General features: G+C 44.7%; 4 protein-coding genes across 7 annotated transcripts; 1 reads left to right on the top strand and 3 right to left on the bottom strand.

The window, feature by feature from the left end:
- Positions 1-177: 177 nt before the first annotated feature.
- Positions 178-959, bottom strand: LOC122622365 (ATP synthase subunit e, mitochondrial). Of its 2 annotated transcripts, none has more exons than XM_043800761.1 (2): positions 800-959; positions 178-672 (listed from the first exon to the last, which is right to left on the bottom strand). In XM_043800761.1, the coding sequence occupies exon 2, from the start codon at positions 632-634 to the stop codon at positions 389-391; it is 246 nt and encodes an 81-aa protein (XP_043656696.1). In that variant the 5' UTR covers positions 635-672; positions 800-959; the 3' UTR covers positions 178-388. The 2 variants fall into 2 exon arrangements, with proteins under 2 accessions (XP_043656696.1, XP_043656697.1); XM_043800762.1 differs by lacking the exon at positions 800-959 and adding an exon at positions 744-765.
- A 276-nt stretch (positions 960-1,235) lies between these two features.
- On the top strand, positions 1,236-7,848 carry LOC122622644. 2 transcript variants are annotated; one of them, XM_043801252.1, is made up of 5 exons: positions 1,236-1,791; positions 1,851-3,181; positions 3,243-3,381; positions 3,700-4,083; positions 4,702-7,848. In XM_043801252.1, exons 1-5 carry the CDS (start codon positions 1,647-1,649, stop codon positions 6,207-6,209), a joined length of 3,507 nt encoding a protein of 1,168 aa, XP_043657187.1. In that variant the 5' UTR covers positions 1,236-1,646; the 3' UTR covers positions 6,210-7,848. The 2 variants fall into 2 exon arrangements, with proteins under 2 accessions (XP_043657187.1, XP_043657186.1); XM_043801251.1 differs by lacking the exon at positions 3,700-4,083 and having other exon boundaries at positions 1,238-1,791.
- A 523-nt stretch (positions 7,849-8,371) lies between these two features.
- Positions 8,372-11,990, bottom strand: LOC122622645 (histone-lysine N-methyltransferase PR-Set7). 2 transcript variants are annotated; one of them, XM_043801253.1, is made up of 3 exons: positions 11,826-11,990; positions 11,163-11,554; positions 8,372-11,089 (listed from the first exon to the last, which is right to left on the bottom strand). In XM_043801253.1, exons 2-3 carry the CDS (start codon positions 11,416-11,418, stop codon positions 9,261-9,263), a joined length of 2,085 nt encoding a protein of 694 aa, XP_043657188.1. In that variant the 5' UTR covers positions 11,419-11,554; positions 11,826-11,990; the 3' UTR covers positions 8,372-9,260. The 2 variants fall into 2 exon arrangements, with proteins under 2 accessions (XP_043657188.1, XP_043657189.1); XM_043801254.1 differs by lacking the exon at positions 11,826-11,990 and adding an exon at positions 11,619-11,746.
- A 521-nt stretch (positions 11,991-12,511) lies between these two features.
- Positions 12,512-13,355, bottom strand: LOC122621671 (pro-corazonin). Its single transcript, XM_043799618.1, has 2 exons — positions 13,083-13,355; positions 12,512-12,785 (listed from the first exon to the last, which is right to left on the bottom strand). Exons 1-2 carry the CDS (start codon positions 13,295-13,297, stop codon positions 12,536-12,538), a joined length of 465 nt encoding a protein of 154 aa, XP_043655553.1. The 5' UTR covers positions 13,298-13,355; the 3' UTR covers positions 12,512-12,535.
- Positions 13,356-13,638: the final 283 nt, after the last annotated feature.

The following is a 13,638-nucleotide window of genomic DNA, read 5'->3' on the forward strand; positions in this document are numbered from 1 at the left end:
ATTTTTGCTTGTTCAGAAAGTTACTGATAATTATTATGCAAAAATAATTATGTTTACTTCCCACGGAAAGTTGGAGCTGTAAAGATTTTGCACAGATTTTCAATACTCTTCAAACACAAATCTAATAAATATCCAGAAAACACAAACACCAAACACTTGAGAGTATTTACATAATAGTTTTGTTTCAATCATTTAATTTCGAACATTCTGTTTTTTGCACAATGCATTAGAGGAAAGCACAAGAACGATAGTCAGTGATCGATAGATGGTGGCTCCACTATCGATGATCCTCCTCCTGATCTTCCTTTTAGGCGAACTTCTTGTGTAAATGTTGTGGTTTTTCTGTGTTTAAGCTAAGGGAACTACGGATGTTGCATCCTGAAGGATCCTAGTGCTTGGGAGTGGGTTTCGACAGCTCGGCCAAAGCACGGGCCTCAGCCTCCGCGCTGCGCTTCTTCTCCTCGGCGAGCTTCGCATCCCGGACGGCCTTCTGCTGTCCCTCGATCTCGCGAACCTTCTCCTCCTTCTTGGACAGGCGGCTCTGGTGGGCGGCACCATAGGCAATGCCCACCAGGAGCAGCGACCATCTGCCGAACTTGATCAGCGGGGAAACGCGAACGGGAGCCTGCGACATGGTTTCTTCTTCAAGTTATGTAATTGTCCGACCGTGAACTGCAAGAAAAGGGTGCAGTTTAGTAATGTTACTTGTTACGACTGTGTTCCCTGCACGCCCTCCACTTTACAGATTCCTTGAGTTGCGAATTTTATGCAATTTTCGGTGTTAAATAAGCAAAATTACCAAATTGGTGGAGCGATTGCAACGGCAGCGCAGTATAACCTTAAAACAGCTGTCAAAACTGACAGGCGGCTATCGATAGTTGTATCGGTAAGGTAGCGGCGTTGCCAGCAGGTTTGAAAAATTTGAAGAATTTGTATAAATATATTAAATATATTTTAAATAAGATTGAAGACTTTCTGTTGTTTTCTGATACCAAAAATATTGACGTATTATTTACTGCCGCCTAGTCTAACATGTATCTTTTATTGTTGTCCCTCATAATGTTTAAATAAAATGCTGGCAGAAAACAAACTTAAAATAACCTAAAATTACTACTAACCCGTATAATATAAGCTATAACTATTTCACTCAGACTATGGTAAATAGAAATCATAAAAAATTTCAAAATGAAAAAAAATAGATTCAAATTTTGTGTTATCAAAGTTGCGCAACGTTTTTCAGCACTGTTGGATGGCCAAAAGTTAAACGTTCACACTGTGGGCAGAGGAAAAAAGTATTGTTTTCTGGAAAACATGGCTAATTGCAGATAAAACGCGACTTGCAAATTCGGCAAATCTGTTTTCAGAGCCACCAATAAGGCGGCAATAAGACAAAATCCCAGGATACATGAAAATTGACGCGTGTTAAATGCAAACAAGAAAATTCCAACACAGACCTTGAGTGGCTAACACACACACACGCGCAGACCCTCCACACCTGCGTCACACATACACACCACACACACACACTGTGATAAAGCGGAGCGAGAGGGATAGAAGATCGAACCGTTCCCTGCTTTTTTGTTGTTTCTCCTGAAGCAGGAAGTCGATTTTAGGGGATCCTTTTACTGAATCTTGCAGCTGGCATAATGGTGAATGTACCCCCGCTGCTCTGCAGCACCCCTCCGCCCATCGATTTTGGAGAGGAAGACGACGATTCCGGTTTACAAGCCACAATCCATTTGGACGAGGGTGACGAATACTCGAATTTTGGCTTAGTCAGCAGCTCGAAAGGTAAGCTTAGATATTTATTGAATCCCAAATTGATATTCACGTAATACCCGCATTTTTAGAACCACCTCCACCACCAGATCCTGTGGAGGAATTTCGAGAAAAGCCACCGGATTTGCTGGAAAACAAACAAACCGCCGAGGCATTCAATTACCAGGTGAAGCAGACGATGGATTACGATGTTTTCGAGGAAACGGCACCGCCGACGCCGCCTCCGTTAAGCTTGGAACTGGATGATGAGGAACTGGAGGAGCAGGTGCCCTCCCTTAAGCTGGACAGTCTAAGTCTCTATTCCACGGAAAGCGTTTCCGCCGCCTCCACACTCTCACCGGTTGCGGAGCCAAGTGCAGCTGCTTCGCCGGCCATGCAAACAACCAAAGCCAACAACCTTATCCTCAGCCACCAAGTCACGCTGGAGGATGTGTCCGATGACAGCGACGAGGAGTGCTCCCCAAAGAAGCCCAAAGAACTATATATACGCGAGGGAGCTGTCGATTTCTTTGCCATAGAGGTACTGGCCACACCAACACAACCAAATGGAGAAGCCTTTTTCGAGGAGAATGTGGATCCACGGAAAGGAGAGAGCGTAGAGAATACTCCCCAACAAGAAGAAAGCTTTAGAAGTTTGGAAGCCCGTGCGGAAAGTTCCAGTAACTTAGAAAAGCCTTTGAAATATCAAAGTGAAGGCTTATCCCATCCCCAAAATCAGGAGGAATCCCCTAACGAATGGGGTGAACCAGCAAATAGTGATACATTTCCATTTACAAACTTTGAAGCGACGCCAAAAGAAATTGTTCCCGAAATCGAAGACGCAGACGACGACGATGATGACTTTGGTGACTTTGCGGATTTCTCAGCGGCAGAACCACAGCTAGAAATCAAGGAAAATTCCACGACAGCTTTATCTAGCTCTGCCTTTGAGACACCTTCCCTAGCAATCGATTCCCCAACGGAATCGAAACCTTCAGAGGTTAAGACGGCTGCTCCGACAGAAGAATCGTGTAATTTAGCTCCTACGGAACCGGACGATGGCTTCGATGATTTTCAGGAGTTCGCCACGCCCGCGAATGGAAACCATGGTCAAAGCGAAGATGACGATGATTTCGGCGACTTCGCGGAGCCCGTAGTGGCTGCTGTTTCTGTACCTCCGCCGCCGCCGCCAGCTGCTGTCCACCTGAGCATAGATGAAAGGGTTAAGCCAGTCCTGGAGATGATGTTTCCGCAGTCAAAGGAGCTGGACAGCAAGAGTACGGACAATCGCAGACCTTTGGCGCAGTGTCAGCGATTCAACTTTGGTGCCATAGAGCATGCCCAAGCTCTCGACTACCAATGGAGCAGTTCGGAAATGAGGCATGCCCTCGTTCGATCGCTGGGCATCGATTCTAGGAATATAGTAAGTTATACTATCCATATTCGTTTGGGCTGTGAAATATTAAACATTTCTAAACTTGCAGCTCTTCGGCGACAAGTGGAACGCATCGATGCCCCGTTTTGCTGCCAACCTGAGCTTTGATCCACTGAAGCCGCTGAAACCTCAATCAACTGGCGCCGTAAGCGGCTTGGAGCCCATTTCCAATACCAGCAGCTACCAGGGTGAGTGTCATCAGAGTCTCTGCGAGATTGCTCCACTTAGTTGCCGCAAATTAACCGCTACACAAGTTTCGTAAATCGAGAAATTGCCACCCTATCGCCTAACGCTCGCTTTACTTTCAAACGCTTTTCGTTGCCTATTTCCCGATCCTATTGACACACGCTTCCCGGATTGGCCTGCCGTTCGATTGGCTGCTCCTTTCTATATATTATGTATTCTTATTGGTTTTCGTTTTGCCTTGTTTTCCTTGTGACCACATTACTTCTAACTATCTCAACAAACAATCAAAAAAGTTTATCCTTACGATAAATTGTATTTAGAATCACATGTACAGACATTACAATTGGAACAACTAGACCAACTAACGGTGGTGGCTAATGCTGATAAAATAAATCTTGTTACCTCTAACTCCCACACCAATAACAACAACGATGATAATGGTGATAACGACGTTGCTGCCCCCGTCGATCAACTGGATTGTATGCCACCTGTGATGGATTTGATGACCCATAACAATCACAATTTGACAATCGATTTGCACCACTCTTCACCACTCACACATTTTGCCACCATCTGCAACAACAACAACAATAACGATAATAACAATCTGAACAATCCAAACAACAATCATGCAACAAATACTGCAACAATGACAATAACAATTAACACAAACCTCACTGCTCACGACGCCTTGCTGGATTTTAGTAAGTTTCGTTGGCTCTGTGCGTGTGTTGTAGTTGATTCTCCACTCTTTTTGGTTCGTTCAGTTCCGATTCTCTATATACTTCTCAGCTCTATCTCTCTATCTACCCGTACCGTCCTCTCGATCCACAGCACCCCAGCTCCACAGCTCCCCAGTTCCCCCGTTCTTGTTACTTTGGCACAACGCATCCAATCTCAGCCAGCTCAGTTCTAGCACAAGTAGTTGAAGCCCACTAGAGTCCAAGAGTTCCCCTCATTTTCACATTTTACTTAGCTAGATACAGTTCATACTAATACCTAAATATTGTCTCTAAAGTAAGCCATCATCTGCTGTGTTGCTAAATCTGCCACTTTAACACGCTAAATAAATAGTAAACCAAATGTAATTACTTTCCGATCTTTTACTTCTTTTATTGCCTAAAAGATTATATATAAATACAAAAGTATAATAATGATATAGTATAATACCGTGATTAAACGATTTTTTCTTCAGCACAGTGGCTTAATTAGTAATCTGCAACATTACAGATGATTATAGCCTAAGAACCAATTGATTTTCTTCGTACTCTTCAAAGTTTTCCATATGACAGCCGAGTAATTGTTTTCTATTCTTCGCACAGGATTGGAAAACGCCCCCGCAACAACGGCGAGCCAAACTGAAACGCGGACTGGCCCGCCTCATGGGGAAGGGTCCTCCGGCACCGGTTCCAGTTCCGGCAGCAATTCCGACGGCGAAGAGCGACATAGTCATAGCTACCAGCCAACTGCAGTGCCCAGTCCCGAATCGAACCATATTGAATCCACAGCAGCGGCATCAGCAGCAGCTGTTGCTGCAGCAGCAGCGACGCTACCGACTGCTCTACCAGCAGACAGCCCTGCCCACAAGCTCAACGGCGGTGAGCAGCTGCATCAGCAGCGGTCGGAGCCGGAGCAGTTTGATTTGAGGACCACTCCACCGGGCGCAGCGCCAGCTCAGGAGGAGATCGTGGGCAGCTCGATGGCCAGCTACTCGGTGCCGCTGAAGGAGACCCACATCTACACACCCTCCAAATCGGATACGGCGGTGGCCAAGACCACCACACTGGCACCCATTGATTTCGACTACGAGATGGCTGCGACGGGCATTATCATCGACGAGACGGTGGTCAAGAAGGAGTATCGCGATGTGGAGTACAAACCACCATTTGGTCTGGACTCGCCCAGCAAACTGAGTGGCAATGGAGCTGCCAGCAGCTTTCAGTTGCCACCACAGACGACGGAAGACGACGACTTCAGTGATTTTCAATCTATGCCGGCGACCAGGTCACGACTCGACACACCCACTTTTGGCGAACAGATGATCCTCAGTCCGGCTATTCTGCTGCCCCAAGCCATTCCGTTGGCAAAGAAGCCAGCCGCAACTATTGAATGGGGCGACAATGCCCTGGCCAGCATAAATGCCGAGGAAATGGCCAGGATAGAGGAGTTGTTCTCCTCGCAGGCCAAACCGCTCACCATAAGCGCTTCAGTGGCCAAGAAACCAGCGCCTTCCACGCCAGCTGCGTCGCAACCTCAAGAAGACGATGAGTGGTCGGATTTTGTCTCTGTTCCAGTCACCCAACAGCAAGCGCATCATCAGCAAAACGCAATCGCTAACAACAATAATATCGTCAACAGCAACACTAGGAAACCAGCTGCTCCCAAAGAAGATGATTGGTCGGATTTTGTGAGCAGTACTCCGCCAGCGCGACCCGCTCCCCAATTCAATTCCGGTGCCTGGCAGAGCGCTAACTTCTACAACAATCCCCTGAGTTTGTACCAGGCACAGCAGCAGCAGCAGCAAGCCCACAGCAATCTGGTGCCCAAAGGCAGCACCAGCAGCAACAGCAATAACAACAATGTGCCAGCCATTCCACAGCAAATACACATCATGCACGACTTTTCGACTGCGCCCGTTCCTGGAGGACTGGGTGTGGGTGCCACCTACCAGCAGCAGCATCAGCGGCAGCAGTTCCAAATCGGCAACGCCAAGGTGGCCCCACGCATCTCCCTCATTCCCGATCTCAGCTTCGTCGCACCGGCCTTGCCCACCAATGCTGGTGCCTTCATGGGTGCGCTTCCGAAACCGAGTTTCGCCACCAAGAAATGACACAAGAAGCTGAGGGTGGGCGGTGGGCGGCTCCAGCAGCAGCAGCAGCGTCCGCATGTGGGCGCTCCACGCCCACTGGCCGGCGGGGAGGCCACCATCCTCACATAGGCGAAAAGGACAAAGGACGTGTCCCTCCCGGGGAGCCAGTCAGTATTATGAATCCGTCTGATATTCACCATAATCCGAACCGTCACACATGCAGTTTGAGGCAAGCTGTGTTCCATGTTGTTGTCGTTGTTGTTAACGTTGTCGTTGGCGTAATTGTTGTTGTTGTTGTTGTGCATGCATGTTGTAGTCTTAGGCGTAAATCAGGATTTGGAGCGAAACAAAAAAGTAACCATTCTGTGCAATAGTTGGATTTTAAATTTATGTTGTACTTCTTTTTGACGAAAAAAATCATAGTTTTCAAAAGGAATATTGTGTAGACCAGAAATAGTTGTTTTATGCTTGGAAAATTCCTTATTTTTATAGAACATGGTGGCAGATCCTTGTTCCTACATTTTATTAATTAACAATTAACAACATTCAATATATTTTTAGAATTCGAAAAAATGTGTAAATCGGTACCGCATTGTAAAGATAAAAGAAAAAGTTACGCCGCTTTCAACCTCTACTTTTAACCATTTTATTAAAGCCCAGTGAAAATTGAAACCTTTAGGGATATTTCTGAAATTCTGTGAGAATTTAAGGTTTAAGCTTATGCAGCTGTGTGCATGCAATATCTTTATGCGGTCATATCAAATAACTACATAAGATTCATCATAGATGACCAAAACAAAAGATACAAAATAACAACACAGATTTCAGAAATATCCCCAATGAATTGAAATTCCGCTCTATTTTAAAAAATGTAAATCTATTAGTTCCATTATGATTTTAGCTTTAAAGAACCCAATCGAAGTCAGAATAGCCTATCTGAGGAATATCATTAGTTAATCTGCAGCAAAGCCTAGAAATGCATTCCACTTGCGAACTTCCCTTATTGTATAACCTAACCATTAAAAATACTCCAATGCGAATGCGGGCCACCACATTGATGAAAACCCAACCCGCCTGATGCGAACTTTTTCTATATTGTGTACTTAACAAGCTGGAGGAGCGGCGCACTAACCAAGCAAACATAGTTAACGTTGTATATGTAATAGGATTTGTTAGTTGATAGAAGAACTCCCGTGCATTCCAAGTGTGTAAATGAGTGTGACTGGTTGCCATGATGATCTCCAGAAAATCGCTGGAAAACGAAACCCGATCCGCTCCAGTTTTTGATTATTGTTTTGTTCGTGTTAATGTGTTTTCATTTATTTATTTTACTTTATGTTACGCACTTTAAGTTGAATGTGTCTGTGTGTGTTGCGTGTGTGTCTGAAAATTATAAACAATTATCAACTAAAACTAAGTGTTTGATGTAATCATATGTTCTTAGGCTTAAATGTAAATTACAAATAGATTTTCATTTGTTTTGTTTTATTTTGCTAAGTCAATGAAAAAAAAGGTTAAAACAAGAACATGATTATAGATGGTTGCTGCTTGGTTTAAATAAATGAATTACCTATGTACTAGAACGTATTAAAATATATTTACCATATTGTATAATTAAAAGATATGCGCAGATTAAAATAAACCTATTTGAAAAACAAAATCCTTCAATATATTGGAGCATTCATTAAAATACAGAAATCTGGGTAAAATAAGGGACAACACAAATTTGAACTCAGTCGATTAACTAACGATGCCGGATATTTTAGGGGCAGGGGCGAGGTGATTTATCAATTTAATATTTTGAATATGTGTACCGATGAGTGTGTGATTGAAACCTGCGTGTAAGTAGAGAGATTATCAGTAAGTCGAAGCACTAGGTGTCCAGCAGTCCACTACTCTCCTGGAGAAGCCTCGTGAGTTAATGAGTGTGGCAATGGTTTAAATCAACGATTCAGTGTTTTTGATGTCAGTTCCTAGGGGTTTTTGGGGCGGGTGCGAGGGAGTGTATAGCTCTATGGCAGTAAATAGTACGTAATAGTTAGAAATTACACATGTATCTAATATAAATATCTATATAAATAGTGTACGATCGATTTTTGTCAATGTGAATGCGTGGGTTCATTAACATCATCATCTCTCATCTCTCACTTCTAAATGTTCAACAGTTTTTCATTTTCGTTCAATTATCTTAATGCTTAAGCGCGTTGTTTTTATTATTATTATTATTATCTCTCCTTAACTTTAGCCTTGCTCTAACATAATGAAACGCTAACAAATCCAAAAAGATGCTCATGAGTGTGTGGGGGGCACGGGTGGATCGATCTTTAGATAAAGAGTCTTTGGGGGTGAATCGTACAATTTAAAGGCATTTTGCTTTCGGGATCATGGGTCTAATATCAATTTACAATCTGTATAGTCTAGGTCTTTTTGATACATTTTGTTCTTAATAGGTAATTTCGGTTATTTCACTGACCCAAGAGAAATATTAACTTCATTTGTAACTTATTTTGGTAATGCCAAAGACCGAAATTGACATTAGACATTAGACCTATTTCTGATTTCTGAGGCAAACTTGTTAGAATTTACATTGATTACTCTTCGTCCCTGGCTGGAACCACCCTTGAGTGTGGGTTGTGTGGGTATCGCTATCCGTTATGGTATTTTGAACTAACAGTTTATATACTTTTCCTCAAATAAGATCTAAGCTCGGGGATGCCCAGAACCGGTGTCAAATATCTCCGTCCACTCTGATTGAAGTTGCCGGAATTCGTAATGATTGAATTGGTCTTACCAAAAATATAAGTGGTTGCAATATTGTTATTGTTTTCGTAATAAAACTTTGTAAATGTATAAAATTCCGGCAACTTATCACATGGAAAGAGGTATGAAAACAATTTTGCAGTGGTTCAAGGCAAGGCAATCTACGTATAAAAGCTAAGAAAGAGTTCCTCGGGCCAAAAACCAGTTTAGCCCAGGTCTTATTTTAACGATTCTCTGCCCTGAACATGGTAAATAGTCTTCGTTTTAAGGCTGTACCGCATCCCCTTTTGCGAGCTCCTGGAGAGCTCTTCCTCAGAAGGCCAACCAGGGATGGTGCAATAGTGACTCCTTGGAACGGTCCCCGTAGTCGTAGGTCAGCTCCTCGCCCGGCTCGATGTCGTCCTTGGCCAGGAGTACGAGGTGAGGCCGCTGTTTGATAAGTACTACTTTGGTCATTAGGTTACCAGCCCGCGAGTGATTGATGAGGCGCCCCAGCTTGCCGGTGTCCACGGTTGCATCGATGCAGTACTGCTGGGTCTTGTGCTTGAAGTAGTACATATAGCACCCAGCATTCTCGTCCAGCGCATAGCGTTTCTCCCGTTCCGCGGCCTCGCTTATAGAGATGAGATCTCCCACATACTCGACCACAAACTCGTTACGTTTGAAGGGCCGATCGGCGACAACTCCTCTTCCCTTGCCCATGAAGTGGCGTATTTGGAGACCCTCGCAGCGCTCTTCCAGCACTGCTTGCTCCAAGCCCCGCATCCATTCCTCCTTGACGGCCGTCTTAGTCTTGCGCACACTCCTTCGCACAGGGAAGAAGTCGGTCATCTCACGGTTGCCGTTGGTGGCAGCCAAAGGCAGCGGCGGTTGTCCCTTCGTTGGCCCCTTGCTTTTGGTCTTTGATTTTACAGGTGCAGGCTTGAGCATGGCTTTCATGCCTGCTTTATTGCTGTTCGCTGTGGCTGGTGCTTTGTTCTGGTTTTCGCGCTCTTCGGCAGCCTTGAGCAGTGCTCGAACGTCGTCCTCGTCCTCCTCTTCATCATCGTCGTCGTCTAGCACCACGACGATGTCATCCTGCTGCTGCTGCTGTTGTTGTTGTGGCGGTGGTTTCTGTAGCTGTGGCTGTGGCTGGTAAGGCGCTTGTGGCTTTGGCTGGTTCAGTCTTCGGCGCGACTTGCAGGCGGCCACCGCTGCTGTAGTGGCCGGCAGTTTTCGAGGGGATTTGCGTGGCGACAACGGGTCCGTAGATCCGACCTTGCAAATACCTCCAGTTACCTTCAAAGCCGTTTTGATTGGCGAGGGGCAGAGTATGCGATGCGGTGTGGCTGGTTTTCTGCGTCGGGGCTGCCCCGCTGGCGATTCTGTATTGGCAGTGAGTCCACAGGCCACGCCGCTGTCGCAGGAACTACTGTCATGTTGATCCAAATCGAAGTGCGGCGCGTCCAGTGGCTCCTTTTGTCCATTCAGGCTTACTATTTGATTGAAGCGCCCATTAAGACAGGCGTTTAGCACCGACGGAGGTGATGAGAATACGGCTCCGGCCAGTTCAAAACTCCGATTGATCTTTATGCTGGAGGCTTTAGTGGGCGTGCGATCAATGTCCAGGGTCAGTACCGGCTCCTGCAGGAAGATGTTGTCGGTGCTGCTGCTGTGCGTGGAACTATGGCTGTCCCTCAGCGCAGAGCGATGTGTCTGGAAGTCGGCCAGAGAGCCCAGTCCTTCGAGCGGCTCTGTGACCTTTTTGATGTGTGGAATTTCTGGGATCTGTTGAATCTCCTGCATGGCCACCAGGTCATGTTGATAGCAGGGCGAATTTGAGGAGGCTCTGGAACTGCCATCGAATAATAGCTCCTCCACCACTTGCTGCAGTTCCTCATCCATAAGTTTTTGTTCTGCCTTGGCATCTACTTCGTCGGCAAAGGGAAGGTTTTCATTTATCTGCTGGTCTGCCAGCTTTAGCACCTCGTCATCAAGTTTAATGTGTCCATTTAGCTCCTCATCGTCTAGTTTCAGCTCCTGATCTCCTAGATCCAACTGCTTTCCTGTGTGTATTGTCTTTTGGAAATCCTTAGCGGCAGCATTGGCTTTGAAAAAGTTCTCAATGGTGCGAGTTTGTGAGCGTGTGGCCAAGGGAACTCCTAAAAAAAAAAGACAAACAAGGGGTATTTTAGCCACCACAGCTAACCTAAAAAATGCGAGGGGCGCACTCACCTATTGTGCGACCCGCTTTGTTGTCTTTGTTGTGTGCCATCATTGTGGCTTCCGGCAGTTGGCCATTTTGAGTGACCTTCATCAAACGGCAGTCTTTCCGCTTGGGGCTGGCAAAATACTGATCCTCCAGCAGATTTCCCGCCACATTTAGTGGCAGTGCTTGGTCAACAGGAATTTCCGATCCCGAGGTGGCTCCACCAGAGGAGGAGGATGTGGTCTCCTTGGCGGGCCGTTGTCGTCTTCGCACCATTATCATTTAAAATGGGTTTGGGGCGCGTGATCGCTGGGTGGGCGGTAGTTACTTGGCTTTTGATTTGGCGTTGGCGCGTTTTTTTCTGGACACGCGTTTTTACCTCTCACACGCACACGCGGAAAAACCAAACTGCAATTACCTGAGGGCCACCGAAAAACAAACAACAAAATAAACTCAGAACTCATAAAACAATTGCACATTACATGTGTGTTTTTTTTCCTCCTTTTCTTCCTCTCCTACTCTCGCTCTCTGCCTTGCACTTTTCTCCTCTTCTCGCCCCTCTTGCGTACAGTTTTCGCCACTGAAAAAACGTCGTCGTTATTGTTGTTGTGCGAAGCGAGCGAAAGAGGAAGAAGACCAAAAGAAGGAAAAAGAAAGAGGGAAAATAATGTGAGTCCCCGCAAATGCACCTCGTTCGGAAAACTGTCGTCATACGCAGCAGCGCATTTTCAAGCGGATGCGATCGACTTTATGCATGGCAGCATTTCGATGGCGGGGGAAATTAATTGTTGCACTTTTCCGCAAACTTTTTTGGTTCTTTCTTTTTGCGTCGGTTAGTGTTACCAGATTGCGCATCTGCTTTCACCCCTAGTTTACGCAGCCTCATTGCATTTATACCAAATTCGGTATATTTTCAGCATGACTTCAGTCAGTGCTGGAAAGTACGCAACTAAAAAGATTTGAAATGGAAAATTTATTTGGCAAGGCTTATAATAAATTAATTGTAAATCAAAAAATTTAGAGAGCACTAGTTCTGAAATACTTGTACATATCTGCTGAATTTATATTTTCATCTTAAGGTACGAATGAAATTATACAAATTTACCAAACCTGAAACTTCTCAACTTAAACTCAAATTAGTCAAATTTTTACTATAAAACGTTATTTTAAATTATTTAAAAAATTATGAAATAAATAATAAAAATGAAATAACATTTTCGTTGGCTTTATCTATCTAATCAAATTACTGATTTCGGATAATAAAATATGTAGTTTAGTAATTCATAAAAATCCTCTGATTTATTAATCATTTAAAACAATTTTTTTTACATTTTTGTAGCATTTTTTGCTAGTTTAACAATAGATTTCATATCAAATAAACACAGCGAATAGATCGTGGCTAATGTTTTCCAAACACATTGGGCTCAGCCGAAGCTCCTCCAGCGGCACTCAGCTCCTCGAGAAGTTCATTTGACTGGCGATGTCTGTTGGGTACATTGGCACTGGAGTACAAAACATTCTCGTTGTTAATGTTGCCAAGTCTGGGATGGGCGCTGCTCTCAGGATCCGGATCCACTCGGTTGGCATTGAAGTCCGATCCTGGGACACAGTTTCTGGCAATCAGTGAACGTTGCAACTGCGACAGACAGCTTGGGGAAGATTTTAAAATATATATATATATATATATATATATTATTATATTACTTTATTATTTTCATATTTGACCCATATTTATTTAATAGCTCTTTTTTAAGAAATTTGTAACGATGCCTTATTTATTAGATTTTAATATTATGCTTTTCTTTAATTTTGTTGTTTGTAAGGTTCTCTTATTTTTTATTTATTTAAAATAAATGGGGTTTTTATAGTTTGTTTTTTGTTATATACAATTCATTTGAAAAGCGTTTCATGTGTCAGTTTTGAGCTACTCTTTCTACTAAACTTACCGCTCTAGTCTGCGATCGCCGCTCCAATCCTGCAGATCGTAGAGATCCGAGAGTCCCAGCTCGCTGCCCCGATGGAGGTGACCGGAGGTCAGGAGGGGCGATGCGGCGTTGAAGGACCTCTTGCCGTTGGTCCATCCCCGGGAGTACTGGAAGGTCTGGCCCATGCACATGGACAGCGTGAAGAGGAAGAGTGGCAGCAGCAGGAGGCGCAACATGTTTCCGCAGAAGTTAGTCCTGTTGGCAGGACACTCGGCAATATCGACTAGTTGCTTTCGCGTTCGAACCACAATTGCGTCTGAAGTATTGATGCTCCTCGCCGGGCTTTTATATCGATGGATGCCAAAGGATGCGCGGCTTGTCTGCCGTCAGAATCCTTGCTTCAATGCCCTCCAGAAACACACACTTACCCAGATTAACCGGGGATTATTAGCACCCAATTGTTTCAAGTTAGCAGTGAGCGCCCACATGTGACCACGCCCCCAGCACCCACCACCGCCCCTTCCCAGGACAGCTGGCTGCTCAAACTGAATGCATTTGCTGATTGGAAAACTACCAC

The sequence above is a fragment of the Drosophila teissieri genome, chromosome 3R, assembly GCF_016746235.2.
Source record: "Drosophila teissieri strain GT53w chromosome 3R, Prin_Dtei_1.1, whole genome shotgun sequence".
Lineage (NCBI taxonomy): Eukaryota > Metazoa > Arthropoda > Insecta > Diptera > Drosophilidae > Drosophila > Drosophila teissieri.